The 23,364-nt window shown below is 38.1% G+C and overlaps 1 protein-coding gene across 4 annotated transcripts in view; it reads right to left on the reverse strand.

Annotated features, from left to right (window-relative positions):
• UEVLD (UEV and lactate/malate dehyrogenase domains) overlaps nt 1–23,364 on the reverse strand; it is a 57,014-nt gene that overhangs the window by 24,654 nt on the left and 8,996 nt on the right. For all 4 annotated transcript variants that reach the window (XR_014316068.1, XR_014316069.1, XM_082747304.1 and 1 more), the window contains 5 exons: nt 21,517–21,582; nt 15,473–15,636; nt 8,680–8,815; nt 7,825–7,943; nt 2,809–2,911 (listed from right to left, as the gene is read on the reverse strand). Coding sequence is in view for 2 of the 4 variants with exons in the window: in XM_082747304.1 (XP_082603430.1) it covers nt 2,809–2,911; nt 7,825–7,943; nt 8,680–8,815; nt 15,473–15,636; nt 21,517–21,582 (588 nt within the window). In the remaining 2 variants the exon portion in view is untranslated. The remainder of the gene's footprint in view (nt 1–2,808; nt 2,912–7,824; nt 7,944–8,679; nt 8,816–15,472; nt 15,637–21,516; nt 21,583–23,364) is intronic.

The raw sequence follows: 23,364 nt of genomic DNA on the forward strand, positions 1-23,364 counted from the left end.
TTTTTTTTTAAAGATTTTATTTATTTTTTTGACAGAGAGAGAAAGAGAGCACAAACGGGGGGAATGGCAGGCAGAGGGAGAGGGAGAAGTAGGCTCCACACTGAGCCAGAGCCTGATCCCAGGATCCTGGGATCATGACCTGAGCTGAAGGCAGATGCTTAACCGACTGAGCCACCCAGGTGCCCCTTAAGCAACTATTCTTAATAATTCCTTTGTATTTCTCCAAGATTTAGTCTATACTGAGACAAGCATAACTGTGGGCATATGTGTATATTCGTGTGTTCACCTGTATATATGGATAACCTTCCCCAAAATGTTTTTGTTTTTAAGATTTTATTTATTTTTGAAAGAGGAGGAAAACAAGCAGGGAGGAGAGGCAGAGAGAGAAGCAGACTCCCTGCTGAGCAGGGAGCCAATGTGGAGCTCCATCCCAGGACCCTGGGAGCATGACCTGAGCCAAAGGCAGAGGCTTAACTGAGCCACCCAGGCATCTCCCAACCCCCCCAAATGTTTCAATAACTATTTTGAAAAAGTCCAAGTGGAGCCAAAGCATAATTCTAGGATGGTTAGTCGCAGTCATCAATGCCTGTCATGATGGAGCATTACTCAAATTTCTGAAACCACTGATCCTAATTTCCCAAAATTACTAATGCACTTCTCCGTATTATGGAATATACTTATGAGATACTTGTTAACATTACATTTAAAATTGTTCATGTAGTAGTAATTAAACTCTGTGTTAGCAGGAACATAATAACCAAATTAACAAGTGGGACATGAAAGTTGCCCCAAGACTGTGTGGACTCACTCAACATTCCCTACGTGGTGGCAAGCACCACACACTATACGTCTACTCCAAGGGTTCTATTCTTTCAATTATATGAAACAATAGTTATTGATGGTTAATGAGTTACACAGGCAGAAATTTCTTCAGATCCTAAAAGGCCTCACAGTCTCTAGGGTCCATATACTAAAGTCTCCTAAAGTGATTTGTTAGAGTTAAAAGGTCCCTTAAGAATTTCAGTACTTGGAAATGATAGGCACAAGAGAATATCCAGCTCTCTAAAGGATCCTCTGTATGAGGCCTACAAAAGGATCATTAAAGCAAATACTGTATTCTTTCCAGACACCAAAATGAACTTGTTGTATCCTACAGGGATCCAGAGGCTTACTTTAACTATTATACCTAATTTTTACAACCTGCAGGTATAACCAATTTTTCTCACCCACTGTTGTTCTTAGTACATTTAGGTTTGTGTCACCATTTTAATTTTTCGGGGAAAATATGGTCGAGGAGTACAGGGGACCTAAGTAAGGAAAGCCAAACAACTATAACATATTACAACCTGACTTCAGCTATAACCTGGTCTTCCAATTTTTTTGATCATGCATCTCTAGTAATAAAATATTTTCAAGCCCACATCCCCAAATATGATATCAACTTATATTTATGTCCATGCTAATACATTATGTACATTATAAAAATATATGGACATTTTAAAATTAAAAAGATGAGATAAGGGCGCCTGGGTGGTTCAGTGGGTTAAAGCCTCTGCCTTCAGCTCAGGTCATGATCCCAGGGTCCTGGGATGGAGCCCCACATCAGGCTCTCTGCTCCGCAGGGAGCCTGCTTCCTCCCCTCTCTCTCTGCCTGCCTCTCTGCCTACTTGTGATCTCTCTCTGTCAAATAAATAAATAAAATCTTAAAAAAAAAAAGATGAGATAAAAAACTACTTTCCCAACATTAAAAATTTTATTTATTAATGATAAGAAATCCTTTTGTTCTTATTAAAACTTATCTTAACAATAAACTTCTAGTGAAAGAGATAGGCATTTTTTTGTAAAAATTCTTAACACTCTGCCATATACCAAGAGGTAGGTATTATTCCCACTTTATAGATGATAAAACTAAATTTTGAGAGTTTTTTTTTAAGATTTTATTTATTTGTCAGAGAGAGAGAGAACACAAGCAGGGGGAGCAGCAGGAAGAACAGGCAGAGGGAGAAGCAGGCCTCCCGCTGAGCAAGGAGCCAAATGCAGGACTCAATCCCATGGGATCATGACCCTGAGCTGAAGGCAACCGCTTAACCGACTGAGCCACCCAGGCAACCCTAAACTTTGAGAGGTTATATAACCTGACAAGTGGCGGAGCTATAACGTGGCAGAGCTGGGATGCAACCCCCTATCTAACTCTAAAACCAGTGCTCTTAACCAATATATTATGGGAATGAAAGCAATCAAAGAAAACAAATTTATATTCAGTATAAGTCAAAGACAGACTAAATCCTTCTGATCAATCAGCTCATCTGACTCTTGTTAATGTAATCAGTTACAATCTCTGTATCACCTTGGGTTAAGTCACTTAATTTATTTTAATCTAATTTCCCAATATGTAAAATGAGGAACTTGGACTAGGTGATCTTTAATGTGCTTTCTAACATTAAAATTCCATGACTCAAGGAAGAGCACAGAGGATTTTTGGAGTAATGAAAGACACTATAATGGTAAATACATGTCATTACAGATTTGTCCACACCCACAGGGTGTATAACACCAAGAGTAAACCGTAATGTAAAGTATGGATTTTGGATAACAGTGATGTGTTTGTTATAACGGTGCCACTCTGGTGGGGAATGTTGGCAATGGGGGAGACTGTCCACGTGCAATGATAAGGGATATATATGGGAAATCTGCCCAATGTTGCTGTGAACTTAAAACTGTTCTAAAAGAAAAGTGCATTAAAAAAAATTCTAGGACTCAAATACAAGAACAAATGAGGCAAACATCTTTTAAGCAGAATAACCAGACCTTTGCTGATCTCCACATTAGGCAGGCTAAAGATGTCAAGGTCCATCACCCCTCCTTTTGTCTCTTCTGAGAGGTCCAAGAGGACCAGTCTGTCTGCAATGCCCTGTATAGTACAAGAAGAAGAAGAACATACAGCATTATGCAAACACAGCCAGTTCTCGGTTTAAATTTATTCAGAAGTGAAGCTAAAGGAAAATGCACAGGACTTATGGAGGAAAAGTAACACAACAGCAATAAAAGGACATGCAAGCAAGAAACTACCATGAATTTGAGCAATGTGATCCTTTACACTTGACTGAAAATTGGGACCTAGCAGGACTTAACTCAGAAGTCGCAGACTGCAGATTTCCTTTGATGAGACAATGAGTAATAAGGATGAGTTGGTGGACTCAATACACTTGCTGTTGTTCTTGAGCTTATGTTTTCAATTTAATGTCATAATTTCATTATATGAATGTTATATATGTCATTCTGTATATATGTCATAATGTCATTCTGAAAGTACTTAAGAGTAGTTTTTGCTCTGTTTCAGTGTCTCATTGTTAATACCAATGCCAAGTTTCTCTTTTAAAAAAAGGATTGTGGGGCACCTGGGTGGCGTCTGCCTTCGGCCCAGGTCATGATCCCAGGGTCCTGGGAGAGAGCCTGCTTCTCCCTCCTCCTCTGTTCCTGTGCCTCCCCCTGTTTATGCACTTTCTCTCTCTCGCTCCTGTTCTCTCTTGCTACTGCTCTCTCTCTCGCTCATGCTCTCTCTCTAAATAGATCCTTAAAAAAAAAAAAATAAGGATAGTAGCCACAAATCTAAAATAAAATGCTATTATCATGGAGAACCCTCCTCAGAGAACTCATGGAAAACACTCCGCATGCCTGTAGATGGCTCCGAGTGCCCCGGTAGGTTAACAGTAAATAATGGCACAGAAACTCCTCCGAGTCAAATTACCTTTGTGGAAGGTCTTTTTCTAAAGTGCTAAGCAGTGTAAGGATCTTTCCTATATTAGAGTGCAGAGGCAAGAGTACCCAGAGGTCTACCAGACCATCAGGTAGAAAGTACAAAAGAAAACAACCCAGCTACACTATTTATTAGCTCTGTGATGCTGGGCAAGTTACTGAACTTGGCCTTACTTCATGGGGTTATGAGGATTAATATGTGACCCAGAGCTGGCAATTTTACCTATTAATTTTATTATTGTCAACTATGCTCCAAAGAAAAATGCAAAGAAAATGATGAGTTACCATTTTTATTTATGAGACACACACAGATCCAAAAGTTAAACAGCAGTAGTGTGGGGAAAATGGGTATCCTTACACACTGTGGGTATGACAATAAACTGGTACAATTGATATGGGGGATAATTTCACAAGTTCTATCAAAATTTCAAAGCACAGTAATTCCTTTAATCCACTTATCTCACTTATAGAAATTACCTACAAGTTTATTAGTAAATGTTTAGCGTGATGCATATAAAGAAATTCAAAAGACTAGAAATGTCTGTCTGTAAGGACAACAGCAATAATGTGGAAGTATAACATAACGGTTTAGAGCAGAACCTCCCAAGGTTTAAGTGATCACCACTTAATAGATCAGGACAACACATGGAACACCAGGGATTGTGTTAAAATGCAGGTTTGCTTCCATAGGTCTGGGGTAGGGCCTTAGATAACACAATTCTAATAAGATCTCAGATATTGCTTGTGCTTCCGGTCTAAAAGCCACACACTGATCAGTAAAGATCTAGAATACAGGCTCTGTAAACTAGCTGCCTCACTTCAAATCCTTCCTCCATTTATTAACTGTGACTTTAGGCGAGTTGCATAACCTCCCTCTGCCTTGATTTCTTCATTTGTAAAATGCCAGTAATGACAGTACCTAACATACAGGGTTAGGTAAAGTTTAGTAAAAATTAGTAAGTGTTTCACTGAGTGCCTAGCACCTAGTAAGCATTCAGCAAAGGTTAGTTCCTACTGCTACCTGCACCACTACTATGGACATCATTATGACTACTACTGTATCATAATACTTGATAGGTTGTATCTTGCATCAAAATATCAATGTTCACAGGACACATGGAAAAATTTCCATTTAGAATGTTTACAGACAAAAGAATACTGATAGTGAGACTCTTCCAACAGTTAAAGAAACATGACTTTAAGGGGCCTTCTGGTACTTAACCAAAACCCAACAAAATTGATAAAACTCAGTACTGTTAGGGATGTAAAAAATCAGACTGATGATCATACTATTATTAGCAGCATGGATTAGTTCTGATTTCCTGAAGCACTATCTAGAAATATGTAATAAGTACTATAAAGGCCATTCATGCCCTCTGATTGACCAGTGCTGTTTTTTAGTGTGTGTGTATGTGTGTTTTAAGGTTTTATTTATTTATTTGGCAGAGAGAGACACAGTGAGAGAGGAAACACAAGAAAGGGAATGGGAGAGGGAGAAGCAGGCTTTCTGCTGAGCAAGGAGCCAGATGTGGGGCTTGATCCCCATGACCTGAGCTGAAGGCAGATGCTTAACAACTGAGCCACCCAGGCGCCCTGTTTTGTTTTTAAAGATTTTCTTTATTGGGGCACCTGGATGGCCCAGTGGTTTAAGACTCTGCCTTTGGCTCAGGTCATGGTCTCAGGGTCCTGGGATCAAGCCCCACATCCGGCTGTCTGCTCAGCAGGGAGCCTGCTTCCCCCTTTCTCTCTGCCTGCCTCTCTGCCTACTTGTGATCTCTCTCTTGCTCGCTCTCTGTCAAATAAATAAATAAATAAATAAAACCAATTTTTAAAAAAGATTTTATTTATTTATTTGACAGAGATTGCAAGTAGACAGAGAGGCAGGCAGAGAGAGGGGAAGGGAAGCAGGCTCCCCGCTAAGCAGAGAGCCTGATGCGGGGCTCGATCCCAGGACCATGGGATCATGACCCGAGCCAAAGTCAGAGGCTTTAACCCACGGAGCCACATAGGCACCCCAATAAATAAAATATTTTAAAAAATAAGATTTTCTTTATTTATTAGAGAAAGAGAGAGCACAAGCAGAGGGAGTGGCAGGTAGAGGGAGAAGCAGGCTCTACCTAGAGCAGGAAGCCTGATATGGGGCTCTATCCCAGGACCCTGAGATTATGACCTGAGCCGAAGGCAGATGTTCAACTGACGGAGCCACCCAGGCATCCCCAAACACACTAGTACCATTTTTGAGATTATGTACAACTAAAAGAAAATTCAGAGGAGAAAATAAGCAACTTTTAAAGCAATGTTTATGGAAGCATTCTGTTTAGTAACAAAGGAACTGAAAACAGTTCAAACTCCAATTAAGTGGAACTAATATATTTATATGGAGAGGGGAGGAAAGGAAACAAAGTCAAAAGTTAGCGTATGTTGGGGTGCCTGGGTGGCTCAGTCGGTTAAACCTCTGCTTTAGGATCAGGTCATGATCCCCAGGTTCTGGGATCGAGCCCTGCATTGGGCTTCCGTGTTCTGCGGGGAGTCTGCTTTCCCCTCTGCTCCTCCCCTTGCTCCTGCTCTCTCTCATTCTCTCATTCAGGCCCTCTCTCTCTCTCATGAAATAAAATCTTTTTAAAAAGTTAGACTAGGGGCACCTGGGTGGCTCAGTGGGTTAAGCCTCTGCCTTCGGCTCAGGTCATGATCTCAGGGTCCTGGGATCGAGGCCCACATGGGGCTCTCTGCTCAGCGGGGAGCCTGCTTCTCCCTCTCTCTCTGCCTGCCTCTCTGCCTACTTGTGATCTCTCTCTCTGTGTCAAATAAATAAATAAAATCTTAAAAAAAAAAAAAAAGTTAGACTAGGGGCGCCTTGGTGGCTCAGTGGGTTAGGCCTCTGTCTTCGGCTTGGGTCATGATCTCGGGGTCCTGGGATCGAGCCCCGCATCGGGCTCTCTGCTCAGTGGGGAGCCTGCTTCCCTTCCTCTCTCTCTGTCTGCCTCTCTGCCTACTTGTGATCTCTCAAATAAATAAATAAAATCCTTTTAAAAAAGAGTTAAACTATATTGTTCTGCACAGCCAGCATTTAAAATTTTCTAGCTCCCTGCATACAATTTAATTATTTATTAAAGTACAATTTATCTCTAAGACACACGTGAGTCTGAAATAAAAAGGGAAGAATCTAGATGACAAACAATCAAAATTTTTGAAAGACTCAACTTACTTATTTGAGAGAGAGAGAGCATAAGCACAGTGAGGGACAGAGGGAGAGGTAGACTCCCCACTAAGCAGGGGGTCCGATGTGGGGCTCGATCACAGGACTCCGGGATCATGACCTGAGCCCGAAGGCAGACACTTAACTGACTGAGACGCCCAAGTGCCTGACAATCAAATTTTAATAGAAAGAAAAAACAAAACACCAGCTACCAAATAAACAGAGAGGGACAGCTATTCCACTCTGGACTGTATCCCTGAAAAGACAGACATGCTGTTATCCTGATACCAAGACCTTGGAAGGGCTTTTGAACCTGTCTGGAAGGGAATTTAAGCCTTTCTCAAAATAATTTACATACAAAGGATCCAGTAAAAAGAACTGATGGATAAATAAACAAATTTCAAACTAGTATACCATCTCAATTTAGAATCTATGATCGTAAGAGAAAGTGGAGTAATTACACAAGAAAAGGCAATTTTTAAGGAAAAAAATGTTAATTTTAGAAAGAGCTAAAATTAAGTATTATATTAAATAAGAGCTTAATTAAAGCAGCATGACTCAAAAAACACAAAGGAATTGGTGACTAAGTCAGATGAATGTCATGTTGAGATTTCCCTTGGAATAGGATGATGAGCCCATTGTTCAAATCACCTTTTTAAAGCCTATTCCATGACTAAGTACTAATTAAGAAGCAGTATCCCTGATGAGAGCTTTCAACTTTTTATTTTGCCAACTTACTAAATATATTTTAAGGCAAAATGAGGTTTTTCCACATGACAAAAATGAAGCCATTATTTCCTGTGTGTTAAGCATAAACTTCCTAAAAGTATAGCAATATGACAGATGGATTTATAACCACCATGCTTACATACCTTTGCTGAGATTGCTAATGTGCAGGCAATACCCAGCTCTCCACCTCCAACCACGGTAATTTTATTGACTGTTTTATGCTCGTGATTTACCCAGTTCTTTGAATCTATGTCTGAGACACCTAGAAATAAAAGTGGATTATCATGAAATTCTTGAAATAATATAAAAAATCTTTTTTAGGGTCTTAAAGCAATATACAAACTTTTCGTAACTTGGATAGAAAACATGGTGTTAGCCCATAAGAAGCACTCGAAAATATCTGAACAAGTGAAATGCAAGACAGATAGAAATCTCAGTAAATATTCTAATAGAGACTACCCCTTTAAAAAGAAAATACCTTTCTAAACATTCAAAACATTATATAAGACTGAAAAATAGAATTTCCATCATTCTGAATGACATTCTGATTCTTACTGCTCTTGTCTATAATGCAAAAATGTTTAACGCCTCACTGAATTTTATAAGCATGGATATTTTGCTTTATCCTCAATGAGAAACATTGAGAATCATAAATTTTCTGATCCAATCTATTTATTGAATGAGGCAAAAAGCCACAAAAATATAATGAAAATGGTTCATATGATGAAAAAGGTTTGGGATTGTCGTATCAAGTGATTTTGAATAAAACACAGAATTATTTTATCTGTCAGTGTAAGAGCAATCTTTTACATTTTAAGAAACTATAATTATTGGAACTGTAAGGTAACACCCTATAATAGATGTACAGGAATTTTTGATTCAACAGAGATATGTAAGATACATGAATATATTTATTTACAGAAATCCAGTAGCAGAGAGTAAAGGATATTAGTGAGAAATTGTAAATTCATAACTTTCTCATTAACAAAAATACAAACCTTCAGTGATTTTTGCAATATAGGCTAGCAAGTCTACCTGCCGTGCCTCATCAGATGATGGTAGAGAATACAGGGGAAGTTCCTCTTGAAACTTGGCAATCATTTCTTTAATTAGCCCAACAATGACAGATTTAGGCTGCAGAATACAAAGGGAAAAGTTATGTAAAAATTTTCCTAAAGAATATTACCTTGTTAACCTATATATTCTTATGAAGTTAATGAACAGAAAGTTTTGTATTATGCTCTTAGTTTTTAAAAACTACCATACAGGGGCGCCTGGGTGGCTCAGTGGGTTAAAGCCTCTGCTTTCGGCTCAGGTCATGGTCTCAGGGTCCTGGGATTGAGCCCTGCATCGGGCTCTCTGCTCAGCGGGGAGCCTCCTTCCCTCTCTCTCTCTCTGGCTGCCTCTCTGCCTACTTGTGATCTCTGTCTGTCAAATAAATAAATAAATAAAAATCTTTTTAAAAAAAATAAATAAAAATAAATACTACCATACAAATTACATAAGACTTTCAACTGAAAAATTATTTAATTCTTTAAACTGAAAATTAGAGAAATGCTAATCCATATCACCAAAAGATGGAAAAATAACATGAATGTGCTTATAGCAAAGTACCTATGTTCAGGAATTGTCTGTATTTTTTTATTTTAAAATAATTGCAGACTTACAGAAAAGTTACAAAAACAAGTACAAAAAATTTTCATATACTCTTCACCCAACTCACTCAAATGTTAACTTTTTAGCACATATATTTTCTATCTCCTTCTTTCTCTATATTTTTCTGAACCAGCTGAGAATAAATTGCAAATTAATACCTTTTCACCCATAAATACTTTAGTGTGTATTTCCTAAAAGAAAAAACAAAACAGGGGCACCTGGGTGGCTCAGTGGCTCAGTTGGGTTGAGTGTCTGACTCTTGGTTTCAGCTCAGGGCGTGATCTCAGGGACATGAGATCAAGCCCCAGGCTGGGCACCACACCTGGTGTGGAATCTGAGATTCTCTATCTCCCTCTGCCTCTACCCCTCCTCCCACTCCACGTGTGCATACACTCTCTCTATCAAAAAAGTAAAAGTAAAATCTGTTAAAAACAACAACCAAAAAACCCCTCAAAACAAAATTTCTCCTATATAAGTATTATCAAATCAATAATCTAACACTGATAAAATATTATCTAACCCAGTACTGTTTCTATTAATTTATTAAGGAACCATAGTAAAATCCACTTAAACTCTCTGACCTTTAGTTTATCAGCAGTATAATATGAAAAATAAATCTCAAGTGGCTGTTATGAGAAACAAATGCATGTAACCTATATGCTGTAAGTGTAAAAATTTATTATTATTAAAAATATTCATTAGTTTGCTTATTTTAAAAAATGCTTACTTTATCAGAGTCTGAGTTTCACTATTTATAAATCAAGAGGATGAAGTTATTAGGATCAAAAACCCAAACACTTTTAAAGACCAAGCAGATAATAATGTGTGAAGTTGTCAAGTATGAGAAAATTTAAGGAGACGGTTACTGTGGCAAATTGGAAAGAGTATACACATAGGCATTCAAATTCATATTAAGAACAAAACAAAACCACTTTTGCTGTTCAACAAAATTCTGTAGGCCTAACACAGCACACTAAATCTCTCAGGGAAAACGCCTGCAATCCTTGGCCTAGACAGCCTCTAGATTTCTTCCAGCTCCAAAATTCTATGTAATTCTACTACATAATTAAAATTCCAACCGCATGTACAACTTAAAAGTTACTGTAGTACTTTTAAATAGGGCAATTTAAATAATGTATTGTCTTCTTAAGACTAGTTTAAGTTAAAAAAAAAAACTTGTTTTAGCTTATAATAAAGAGGTTCAAACAGTAAAACGGAATCAATACTGTTTGAACTGAAATCAAGCACAACCTCAACTAGACTGTGGGACTATCTCTGAATATTTACTATATGAACAAAACTATGAAAAGAGATCCCAATGAAAACCAGAAATAGGAAACAGGAAATATGAATTCCCAAAACAGGGCACAGATGGCAGAATACTGTTTGAGGATAGCTTACAAAAAAAATTAAAAAGAAGGGTAAAAATGGATGAAGAAGATAAACAGACAATTCAAAAAAAGAAGGAGCATATATAATCGATTGATATATGAAAAAGATTTCAATTTCGGTCATGAAACTAAACATTAAGATAACATTTTTGTACACAACCTAAGAAAGAACAACAAAGAAAGCCTAAACCCAGCAGGAGAAGAGAAATAATAAAGATCAGAGCAGAAATCAGTGAAATAGAAACCAAAAAAACCCAGTAGAACATTTAGTGAAACTAGGAGCTGGTTCTTTGAAAGAATTAATAATATTGATAAACCCCTGGCAAGACTTAACAAAAAGAAAAGAGAAAGGACCCAAATAAATAAAGTCATGAATGAAGAGGAAAGATCACAACCAACACCAAAGAAATACAAACAATTATAAGAACATATTATAAGCAACTATACACCAGCAAATTTGACAATCTGGAAGAAATGGATGGATTCCTAGAGACATATAAACTACCACAACTGAACCAGGAAGAAATAGAAAACCTGAACAGACCTAACCAGTAAGGAGACTGAAGCAGTTATCAAAAATCTCCCAACAAACAAGAGCCCAGCGCCAAACGTCTTCCCAGGGGAATTCTACCAAACATTTAAAGAATTAATTCCTATTCTCCTGAAACTGCTCCAAAAAATAGAAATGGAAGGAAAACTTCCAAACTCATTTTATGAGGCTAGCATTACCTTGATCCCAAAACCAGACTGGGTCTGCGTTGGTGGTATAGTGGTGAGCATAGCTGCCTTCCAAAACCAGACAAAGATCTCATCAAAAAAGAGAATTACAGACCAAAACCCTTGATGAACACAGATGCAAAAATTCTCACCAAAATACTAGCTAATAGGATCCAACAGTACATTAAAAGGACTATTCACCACAACCAAGTGGGATTTATTCCAGGGCGGCAAGGTTGGTTCAACATCTGCAAATCAATCAATGTGATACAATACACTAATAAAAGAAAGAACAAGAGCCACATAATACTCTCAATAGATGCTGAAAAAGCTTTTGACAAAGTACAGCATCCTTTCTTGATCAAAACTCTTCACAGTGTAGGGAGAAAGGATACATACCTCAATATCATCAAAGCTATCTATGAAAAACCCACAGCAAATATCATTCTTAATGGAGAAAAACTGAGAGCTTTTCCTCTGAGGTCAGGAACATGGCAGGGATGTCCGTTATCACCACTGCTATTCAACACAGTACTAGAAGTCCTAGCCTCAGCAATCAGACAACAAAAAGAAATTAAAGGCATCCAAATCGGCAAAGAAGAAGTCAAACCATCATTCTTTGCAGATGATATGATACAATATGTAGAAAACCCAAAAGACTCTACTCCAAATCTACTAGAACTTGAACGGGAATTCAGTAAAGTGTCAGAGTATAAAATCAATGCACAGAAGTGAGCTGCATTTCTATACACCAACAAGAAGACAGAAGGAAGAGAAATTAAGGAGTCAATCCCATTTACAGTTGCACCCAAAACCATAATATACCTAGGAATAAATCTAACCAAAGAGGCAAAGAATCTGTAATCAGAAAACTATAAAGTACTCATGAAAGAAATTGAGGAAGACACAAAGAAATAGAAAAATATTCCATGCTCATGGATTGGAAGAGCAAATATTGTGAAATTGTCAATGCTACCTAAGGCAATCTACATGCTTAATGCAATTTCTATCAAAATAACATCCTTTTTTCCCCAAAGAAATGGATAAAATAATCCTAAAATTTATATGGAACCAGAAAAGACCTCGAATAGCCAAAGGAATGTTGAAAAAGAAAGCCAAAGTTGGTGGCATCACAATTCCAGACTTCAAGCTCTATTACAAAGCTGTCATCATCAAGACAGTATGGTACTGGCACAAAAACAGACACATAAATCAATGGAACAGAACAGAAAGCCCAGAAGTAGACCCTCAACTCTATGGTCAACTAATCTTTGACAAAGCAGGAAAGGATGTCCAATGGAAAAAAGAGAGTCTCTTCAACAAATGGTGTTGGGAAAACTGGACAGCCACATGCAGAAAAGTGAAACTGGATCATTTCCTTACACCACACACGAAAACAGACTCAAACTGGATGAAGGACCTCATTGTGAGAAAGGAATCCATCAAAATCCTTGAGGAGAACACAGGCAGCAACCTCTTCGACCTCAGCCGCAGCAACGTCTTCCTAGGAACATCGCCAAAGGCAAGGGAAGCAAGGGCAAAAATGAACTATTGGGACTTCACCAAGATCAAAAGCTTTTGCACAGCAAAGGAAACAGTTACCAAAACCAAAAGACAACTGACAGAATAGGAGAAGGTATTTGCAAACAACATATCAGATAAAGGGTTAGCATCCAAAATCTATAAAGAACTTAGCAAACTCAACACCCAAAGAACAAATAATCCAATCAAGAAATGGGCAGAGGACATGAACAGACATTTCTGTAAAGAAGACATCCAGATGGCCAACAGACACATGAAAAAGTGCTCCACATCACTTGGCATGAGGAAAATACAAATCAAAACCACAATGAGATACCACCTCACACCAGTCAGAATGGCTCAAATTAACAAGTCAGGGAATGACAGATACTGGCAAGGATGTGGAGAAAGGGGATCCCTCCTACATTGTTGGTGGGAATGCAAGCTGGTGCAACCACTCTGGAAAACAGCATGGAGGTCCCTCAAAAAGTTGAAAATAGAGCTATCCTATGACCCAACAATCGCACTCCTGGGTATTTACCCTAAAGAAACAAATGTAGTGATCCGAAGGGGCACGTGCACCTGAATGTTTAATAGCAGCAATGTCCACAATAGCCAAACTATGGAAAGAACCTAGATGTCCATCAACAGATGAATGGATAAAGAAGATGTGGTGTACATATATACAATGGAATACTATGCAGCCATCAAAAGAAATGAAATCTTGCCATTTGCAACAACATGGATAGAACTAGAGGGCATTATGCTTACTGAAATAAGTCAATCAGAGAAAGACAATTATCATATGATCTTCCTAATATGAGGAAGTTGAGAGGCAACGTGGGAGGTTTGGGAGGTAGGAAAGGAAAAAATGAAACAAGATGGGATCGGGAGGGAGACAAACCATAAGAGACTCTTAATCTCACAAAACAAACTGAGGGTTGTGGGGGTAGGGGGGTAGGGAGGGTGGTTGGGTTATGGACAGTAGGGAGGGTATGTGTTATGGTGAGTGCTGTGAAGTGTGTAAGCCTGGTGATTCACAGACATGTACCCCTGGGGCTAATAATACATTGTATATTAATAAAAAAATTAAAATTTTTTTTAAAAAGATAACATTTTTGTCCCTCCAAACGACAAATTTTTATTATGCCCTATTTATCACATTTAACTGACAATATTATTTATTAAAATCACCAAATAAAGCAAATCATGTACAGATTCATAAAGTAAAAGGTCAGTGTTCCTCCACCTAATCTCTACCAGCCACCTGATATGCATCCCTTCTTTTTGCATTTCTTCTTTTCTTCTTTTTATTGGTTTTATATATATGAAATATATGTAAAAGTATAAAGACAAAGTAACTACACACCTTTTTCTAGGATATATATATATTTTAAAAAGTTGTAATGCTAACACCATTCTCTACTCCAACTTCACCTGACTCTTGACATATCCTTGGTCTCATTCAGGGGTTCCCAGTGCTCCTGTCCTACAACTTCCTGGACACAAAGAAATATATTCTAAATTATCTTTTCATAAAAATCAAAATTACTTACAAAAAGGAGAACATACTCTATATCCTTCTAAGTAAATATATAGAGAGAAGCAAAGGTTTGTTTTGCTTTAATGATAGTACCTTCTATTAGAATGAAGGTACTATAAAACAGGGATTCTACGCTGATTTCAAGTGATGGCTGACATACATATTGTCTACCTTTTGGAGACGAATTTGGCAATATATAAGAATAGCCTTCAAAATATTTATAAACTTTGATCCAACTTTCCTGCTCTGAGAGATTTATCAATGGGAAATTATTAAAGATTTATAATATATACACATTTATATGTATATATTAAGGATGCTCATCATTAAATTTCTAACAATAGATCAATCTGTAAATACATTATGCCAATATTTTTTATGTGAGATCATCAGGCAACCAATTTAAAGACGATGTATTTTTAAAATACTGTTTAAAATGAGAAAAGCTCAATGTAATGGTAGATGAAAAGTCCAGAAAACAGAACTGCGTGTGAGAACTTGTAAAGCAAGTAAACTGGTTAAAACTTAATGCTCAGTTAAAACACAACATGTAACAGAAGATTATATACAGTGTGGTTCAATTTACATAAAGGTTAAAACTGGGCAAAACTACAAATAATTACATAAATTACATAAGAATCTTTAAGAAGGAGGGACTAGGAACTAATGTCCAATATCTTGCTAGTAACTTTTTACATGTTTTATCAAGTAGTGCGCAGCTATCAGAAGAGGGAGCAAATAAAAGTTGGCTCCAAACTTGGAGAGAGCACTTCATACAGGTCGTGGTCTGTCACTGGGGTTCTGGAACTTGAGTGACTCCAAGGAGCTCAGTTTCAAAATATTTTTCAAGTCCATACAAGGAATACCATTGAAAGAAAATTCAGTACCTTATCTGTACCCTTAGGATAAAGACAGATACTCAGAAAAACAAAGACTTGTAAAAGAAAATCCAAAGAATCTTACATGGCTCCAGTTCTGAAGATAGGGCAAGTATATTCTGCCTTGAGCATCCACATGTTTTCCAACTGAGATTCCCATATTTGCAGTTGGCTTTAAGAAGCAAATGGGGGGAGCAAAAGGGTAGGAATCCAAAATCCACAAACGAATTGGTATATTATACGTATTACCTATTTGAGACAAAATAAACACTTTTTCAAACAATGATGAAGCACACACCTCATATTTATGGTACAGCTAGGTGACATTTGAAGACGTGTAGTCTAGTCAAGTGTATATATAAAGGATATATATAAATCAAGGCCTACCTCTCCATTTTCACGTTCCCATTAAAGCACCAGCATAACACTTGAAGAAATTAAATTAAGACAGAGACCAGCTCATGCAATTCAGTAAATATTTATAAGACCTGCTGTGCCAGGAATCTGGGATGCAGCATCTTATCCATGCAACCTTCTTTGTTCCACCCAAGCAGCGCTATTCCACCTTTCTTGAAAGGTAGCGGATACTTTCTATTTTTATACTTATAGCATTGAAGTTATTTGCCTACAGGGTCTGTGTTTCCTTTCACAATGTAAATTCCCAGAGGATGATGTATTATTCATTTCTATATCCCCTGCACCAAGTACAGTGCCTAACATACTGCTGAGAAAAAGGTTTCTTATATAAGTAAGACTGAGTGAATGAAGAAACAAATGAAAAATGAATGAATCAACAAAGACAAAGTCAACACTTTTAATACCGACCCTCAAGTTGCTCCTTAAGTGCAAAGGAGCTGGGTTAGACACATCGAACTCGGAGCTGAAAATAACCTCCAGAGTGACCTTGTCCAGTGGTTCTTAGAATGGAGCGTACAGAGAGACAGGAACTTGAGTGCAGGCCCTTTCAGTGTTAACCAGTTACTACGTACATACCTCAAGCCTACCGAGAGCAAAAATCTCTCACTGCTCTGGATGCCAGCAAGCCCAAAGCTAAGCCTAAGAAAAATGTAAAAAACTAAACTTAAACTAGAAATCTGATCAATTACATTAGCTGTTCTGTTCTATCTCCTGACAGTCTTACTGCATGTCTTTCACTGTACTTGTGACCAGGGCAGCTCAGGAGCAAGAATGCCCAGGTTCAAATCCTAGTGTCACCCATGACTAGCTTTATGATTTTTAGGCAAGTTCCTTAACTTCCCTGTGCCTCAATTCCTTCCCCTATAAAGTGGAAATAATAATACCTCTGACCCCATTGGGTTGTTTTGAGGATGAAGTTAGTTAAGGTATGTAATTCTTAGAATGGTGTATGACATGGGGAATACCATGAAGGGTTGGCAATTTTTGTAATTTACCTCAAACCCATTTTGGAAATAGGCCAGGTCTAAATAAAAAGTTTTATTTTCCACTACAATCCTTTTTTACTAAGGAGATCTTCCTTCCACTGACAGTTACTTTTCTCATCTTAGTTCCTCCTCTAAAAAATACAAGGATAGTCAGCCCTGTCTTCACATTAAAAGCACTTAAGGAACCTGGAAACATACCAGTATCTGGGCCACTCCCCCAAAGTTTCTGATTCAATGGGACGGGGTGTGGATAACATTTTTTAAAAGCTTTCCATGTGAATTAGTTCTCAGGACCACACTCCTCTTCTACTTTTGTCTAAGTCTTAAAACAATTTTTTAAATTGGGATACAATTGACATATAACATATTAGTTTCACTGTATAATGTAATGACTTGATATTTGTATATACTGCAAAATGATCACTACAATAAGTATAGTCAACATTCGTCACCTTAGTGTCTAAATATTTACAATTTGGGTATAGGCATAATATAACAATTGATCCATAGATAATTCTATAATTATAAAGTCATGTGATCAAAGCACTACAAAGTGACTGACGGGTACTGAGACACACCATCAGATTCCTCCAGAAGTAGTTGCTCTGTCGAATATTATATATTTTCTAGAGTAGTGTTTTTCAAATTGTGGTCATGATAATTTGGTCACAAAATTAATTTAGCAGGCTGCAAACAATATATTAAAATGGAATTGAAAATAAAATAAATGACAGGTAGTATGGTGTTTAAGATATGTATGTATATAGTGTGTGGACACCCATGTGTACACTATGTATATAAAAGTATTTCTTACTGTGCATCACAATCGAAACATTTGAAAGCCATCGTTCTAGGCCATGCAAATTTTTTTATTTCATAATATAGTTATAGCAGGCCAAATCCTGATGGTTCCACTTTCTGTGTTAATCATTACACATTAAAGAAAAGGAAAGAAATGTCTATTGATGGTACCTTCCTAATTGATCAAGGATCTACTGCATCTCTCAATGCCCCTCCCCAGAAGCGTCCATGCATTTTCATAGCCCATGCTTGGCAAAGCAACTGGTGAGCCTGACTCCCATGTCTAACTGGTAAGATTCACTACTTGTGTTCTGTTCTCTTCCTCCTTCCTTCTTCTCCATGCTTTTCTGTCAGCAAATGCCCTGCCTCCTACCCTGCCCATTTATTTTTTTTTTAATTTTTTTTTAAAGATTTTTTTTTTAATTTATTTACTTGAGAGAGAGACAGTGAGAGAGAGCATGAACGAGGAGAAGGTCAGAGAGAGAAGCAGACTCCCCATGGAGCTGGGAGCCCGATGCGGGACTCGATCCCGGGACTCCAGGATCATGACCTGAGCCGAAGGCAGTCGTCCAACCAACTGAGCCACCCAGGCGTCCCTACCCTGCCCATTTAGCTTTCAATAATTCCTTGCCAAAGAGTCAGAACTCCTGGTAAAGTCCTCAGATCTGAAGTAATTATATCATAAAGGTATAATTTAAGTTAGCTGTAAATAAAGTTCAGATGCATATCATCTTATTAAGATGAATACACATCTCTAAAGAATGAGTGGATCAAGAAAAAGTGTCATCACAACCTTGATACAATCTTGAAGAGATAATAAGAAATAACCGAGAAATGTCTGCAGGTATGTATAAGGAAGTTGTCGCTCTCGACCCGCAAGAACGACCCGCAGACGAGGTGAGTGGCAAGCTTCTTTATTCAATCTTCAGCCCCGGGACCCCGTACACCGATTATAGCCCCAAGTTATAGAACACAGTGGATAGAAAGCAACCAATCACCACATAACACAACTACTATAACATCCAATCAGAAGGGATACAGATGACTTCAATCCAGATCATGCGGGGAGCTCGTGCCTACTGACGTGAGCCCCCGAAACTTATTGTTCACTCTGTTTTTGTGCCGTTCCCATGGTCCCTGGTTAATCTTATACTAGTCCCGATACTTCAGTACAGGTTGTGCGTTGCCTGGAGCGCTCCCACATAAACATTCACCTGCCCTTCTCCTTAAGTCTCGCCTAGTACGTGACTCCCAGCTTCTGCTGCATGGCTCTCCACAGAAGTATCAGTGGAAGATTCATCAAGGAAATAGGAGTGGGTAGGAAGTTAGTTACAAGCTTAACCTCATCCTTTCTCAATTTTTTAAATTTTAAGCATGAGTATACATTATTATTATACTAATAAAACTAGTAGCTGAAAGAAATATAAGCAGACAAATAATCACGGTCAACATTTATTAAGCATCTATTACGTGCCAGGCATTATGCCAAGAGCTTTACTTACAGTAATTCATTTAATCCTCACAGTCCTAGAGTGAGGCTGTACTATTGTGCCTTTTTATAGACAATAAAGATAATACATTCTGACCGTCTGATTGGTAGGAAATAACTAGTATGGATCACACTGAGTTGATATAATTCTACTCAAAAGCAGAGGGGAAAAAAGAGTGTACTGCAAAAATAAAGGTACTGCAGGTACCATTATCACCTTGGAAGACCCAGTGTAAGAATCAATGAAATAACTCCTTGGCTCTTGGAAAGGAAGAATGCCAATGAGGGGCATCATAGTAAGTTTTACACCCTCCTGTTACTTCCCCACACTGTCCTTGAAACTGAAATGCTACTCATTTCAGTGACTCATTTAAATTCATGAGCTCCTCTTTTAATATATAATTACCCTTGACATCATTGGGGTGGGTAAGAATTGGGAATGAAATCCATCAACCAATCAGTCATTAGGGTGGGCAATAATTCTCTCTCTCTCTTTCTAATATCTAATCATAATAAATGCAGAACACAAGCAATGGGAAACAGGTCTGAGAAAGGTTCTCTAGGCAGCCTGGAAACAGTCTGAGAGCTTGGCAGGAAAGTAGCAAGGAGGAAAATGAAAATCAATTCTGCAGTTTCTGCAGAGCTCAGTGCTAGCAACTTTCATCTGCAACCACATTGCTATGTATAAAAACCAAACTGAATTTCTATGCATTTCTTGTGCCAAAGCAGGTGTGATGGTGGGACATGAATAAAAGATGAGTACAACCCTGGCAATGATGATTACGGATGGGAAGAAATTAGGGAGGGTTTATAACAGTCTGGGGACTACTGAAATGAAGCACCTGCTTTGAAAAAAGTCCCCTGAAATATAGCTTCTTGGTGCCTTCTGAGTAGTGTATTCCCACAGTACAGAGCTGAACCTTTGGTAAAGGAGCAAACTCCACTGTTCTCTCCCCATTTGTTTTCAAATACTCCTCAGCCCTTTTTTCAGGGCACCTCCTCTCTCACATGCCCAGCAAATTCATTTATTAGTCAGTAACCAAATAAACAAACTCAACCATTCAATAAATATTTATTAAGCATTTTCTATAAACACAGCACTGTGTATTAGTGATTTTGGATAATATCCTTCCTGGGATTATTTTCATTTTAAAAGAGGAATAAATTTTTAGTTGTGGCATTTCAGGCACCCCTTCAGAGAAATATATTAGAACCAATGCTTCCCTGGTGTTCTTTATATCATACTATAGAAGCAATAACCTATACCTATGTGAAAGGCTAGTCCTGTTGAACATCGACAGAAGTAGGTCTGGAAAACTAGGAAGAGTTAAGTATAGGGGAGCTAGTGATTTTTTGTTTGTTCTTTTTTGGCACTTAATTATTTTAACCTGTCAGGCCACCTGAAAATATGTTGCTTTCTTTGAGCTCTAATGGCCTCAAATTTCCTGTTGGAGTTTCAAGTTATAGCCTGATACCACTATGTGGTCTTAGGTAAATCACTTGACAAAGCTAAGATTCAGTTTCACCCATAGAATGGGGCTATCATACAGATGGAAAGGGAGAGGAATAAAACACTGATGTAATGGAGAAAAAGGTGTGATCCTTGCATTTTGCTATGGAAAGCAACAAGAACGCTCCCTAAGAGCAGGCCTATATCTGTGTAGGGGCCCAGGGCAGGCAGTCCAAGGCAGGCCACTTTGGCATAAAGATTATTTTGAGTTAAAAATAATCGAAACCCAGCAGATGCAGGAAGTGCTCTCTGCCTCCCTCTCAAATGCCGAAATTTATGCCAAAAAGACGAGCCTGTACCAGGAAAAAAGAGTTCCTCACAGAGACTCCCCTTTACCTAAAAAACTTAATACATGACAGGGCAACCTTTGTTTTTCCAAGCATCTCCTTTCCCTTCTTACTAATGATTTGTTTCCCTTTTGTGTCCACAGGCCCCTCCCCTTTCCTTAGCTCACATAAGCTTCATGTTACCGCATTGCCTTTGGAATCTCACGTCTGGTGCATCCCCCATACACACACCTATTTAGTTGGAATTTCTCCTTTTTATCCATCTCATGTCAGTTTGATTCTCAGTCCAGCTAAGAGCAGAGGAAGATCTTCTTCCCCCCACACCTGTCTTATCCTCCTCTGTACACTAGCCCCTAGCAGAGTAGTCGCACATAGTAAGTATTTGCTGAACTGAACTGGATTAATTGATATTAATCTAGGCCCCAACTAGATGGGACAGCATTCTACTATGTCCAACAAGGTTCTGTATAGATTATATATATATGCACAATACACACACACACACACACACACACACACACATACATGAAAAAATATATGTGAAAATACTTTCAGAATGCTACGGAACTAAACAAATGTAAGTTCTTGTTTAGTGGCTCTTTTACAAAACTCCCACATTTTCTCAATTGCCACACTTACCCTGATACATCACAGGAATAGTGCCAGTGAAATTCAGCAGGTCTTTCTGGGAACTATCTTTGAACACTGGAAGAAAAAAAGCCCCAAAATGTGCACTCAAAAGTAGAAAAAACAGTTTTAAGTTTGTAGCATGCATATACACACGAAAAGAAGCACACATAATTTCTAAAGTTCATCATCTTTGAATCTGTAAATATGCTGACAAGGGGGAAATTACTAGATACTGTTTTCTTAGAAAGTCAAGAGGACAGCTGAAAGCACACAGGGCTTTGATACAGAAATCCCAGGTTCTACGCCTACTTTCCCCATTCAGACACCGGCAACTTTAGGCTACTTCAATCTCTTTGACCTTTAGTTCCATCATCTATACAATAAAGATGTAAGACTGCATCATAAGGTTGTCATAAGGATCAAATGAGTTCATGTGAAAACACACCTAAGAAGTTTAGGATTCGCAAATGTGGGGACATTATCATATAATTGTCACATGTAACAAATCAGTTATAATCACTTTCAGATACCAGACTATAATTTTATAAGGAAAAAAGTGTTAGCTTTATTTTTTTAAATTGACCTTTTTGAAAGATCACTAATTGGGCACCTGGGTGGCTCAGTGGATTAAAGCCTCTGCCTTTGGCTCAGGTCATGATCTCAGGGTCCTGGGATCAAGCCCCACATCTGGGCTCTCTGCTCAGTGGGGAGCCTGCTTCCTCCTCTCTCTCTGTCTGCCTCTCTGCCTACTTGTGATCTGTCAAATAAATAAATAAAATCTTAAAAAAAAAAAAAGAATGATCACTAATTATCTTCCTCGATTTTTTTAACTCCATTATTTTCAATCTTTTTTCCACCTTCATGTGTCTGTAACCTCAACTCAACCCATCAATGACTGTGTATACAGTGGCAGAAAATTAATGCTCTCAACTCTGAACTGAATACAGAAAACACTACCTCTGGTTTCAAACTACTCAACTGCCTGAGAAGGTAGTTCTCTTAGTACTTAGTAACCATCCTATTTAGGCAGTGGGAGGAAAAATTCTAACTAAATTTGATGACCTATTAGAAAGCAAAAAGAGGAAACTAGGCTGATAGAAAATTCAAGGCTGAGAGGGTACATAAACACAAATGTTTACCTTGAACTATATAAGTAAAAGGTAGCAATGGGTAAAGGGATCTCATTCCATGGCAGAAACGAAAATGAAAAAGAGCAGTGGAAAAGGGATTGTTACTCATGAAAACAGAATAACCTAGAAATGTGGTAGAGAAGATGTAGATGTAAATATATATAATCTAATAATGCAAGGTAGAAGTGATTATGACACATGACTATCACTGTATTCAAAAATGAAATGTACACTGACAATATTAATCCTATAGCTTGAGAGTTTAATGGCATGGCTAGCTTGCTCTAAATGGAGAAAATGAGACTAAGAATTAACTGGTATAATGACATTTTAAGTTTCTATGATGAAGAAAGACCTTTAAAAGAACAAGCTAGGGGCGCCTGGGTGGCTCAGTCATTAAGAGTCTGTCTTTGGCTCAGGTCATGATCTCAGGGTCCTGGAATCGAGCCCCACATTGGGCTCTCTGCTCAGCGGAAAGCCTGCTTCTCCCTCTCACACTCACCCTGTTTGTGCTCCCTCTCTCCCTGTCTATCTCTCTCTCCGGCAAATAAATAAATAAAATCTTAAAAAAAAAAAAAGATAAAAAAATAAAAGAACAAGCTGTGTGTGAGCAGAGGGCAAGACAGACACATGTACAAACCCGACTCCATCCCTAACTTCCTGTGTACTTGAGCGAGCTATTTAAACTCTTTGATCCTCAGGTTCTTTATCTGAAAAACGAAGGTGG

This window comes from Mustela nivalis (assembly GCF_964662115.1).
Source record: "Mustela nivalis genome assembly, chromosome: 9".
Classification (NCBI taxonomy): Eukaryota; Metazoa; Chordata; class Mammalia; order Carnivora; family Mustelidae; genus Mustela; species Mustela nivalis.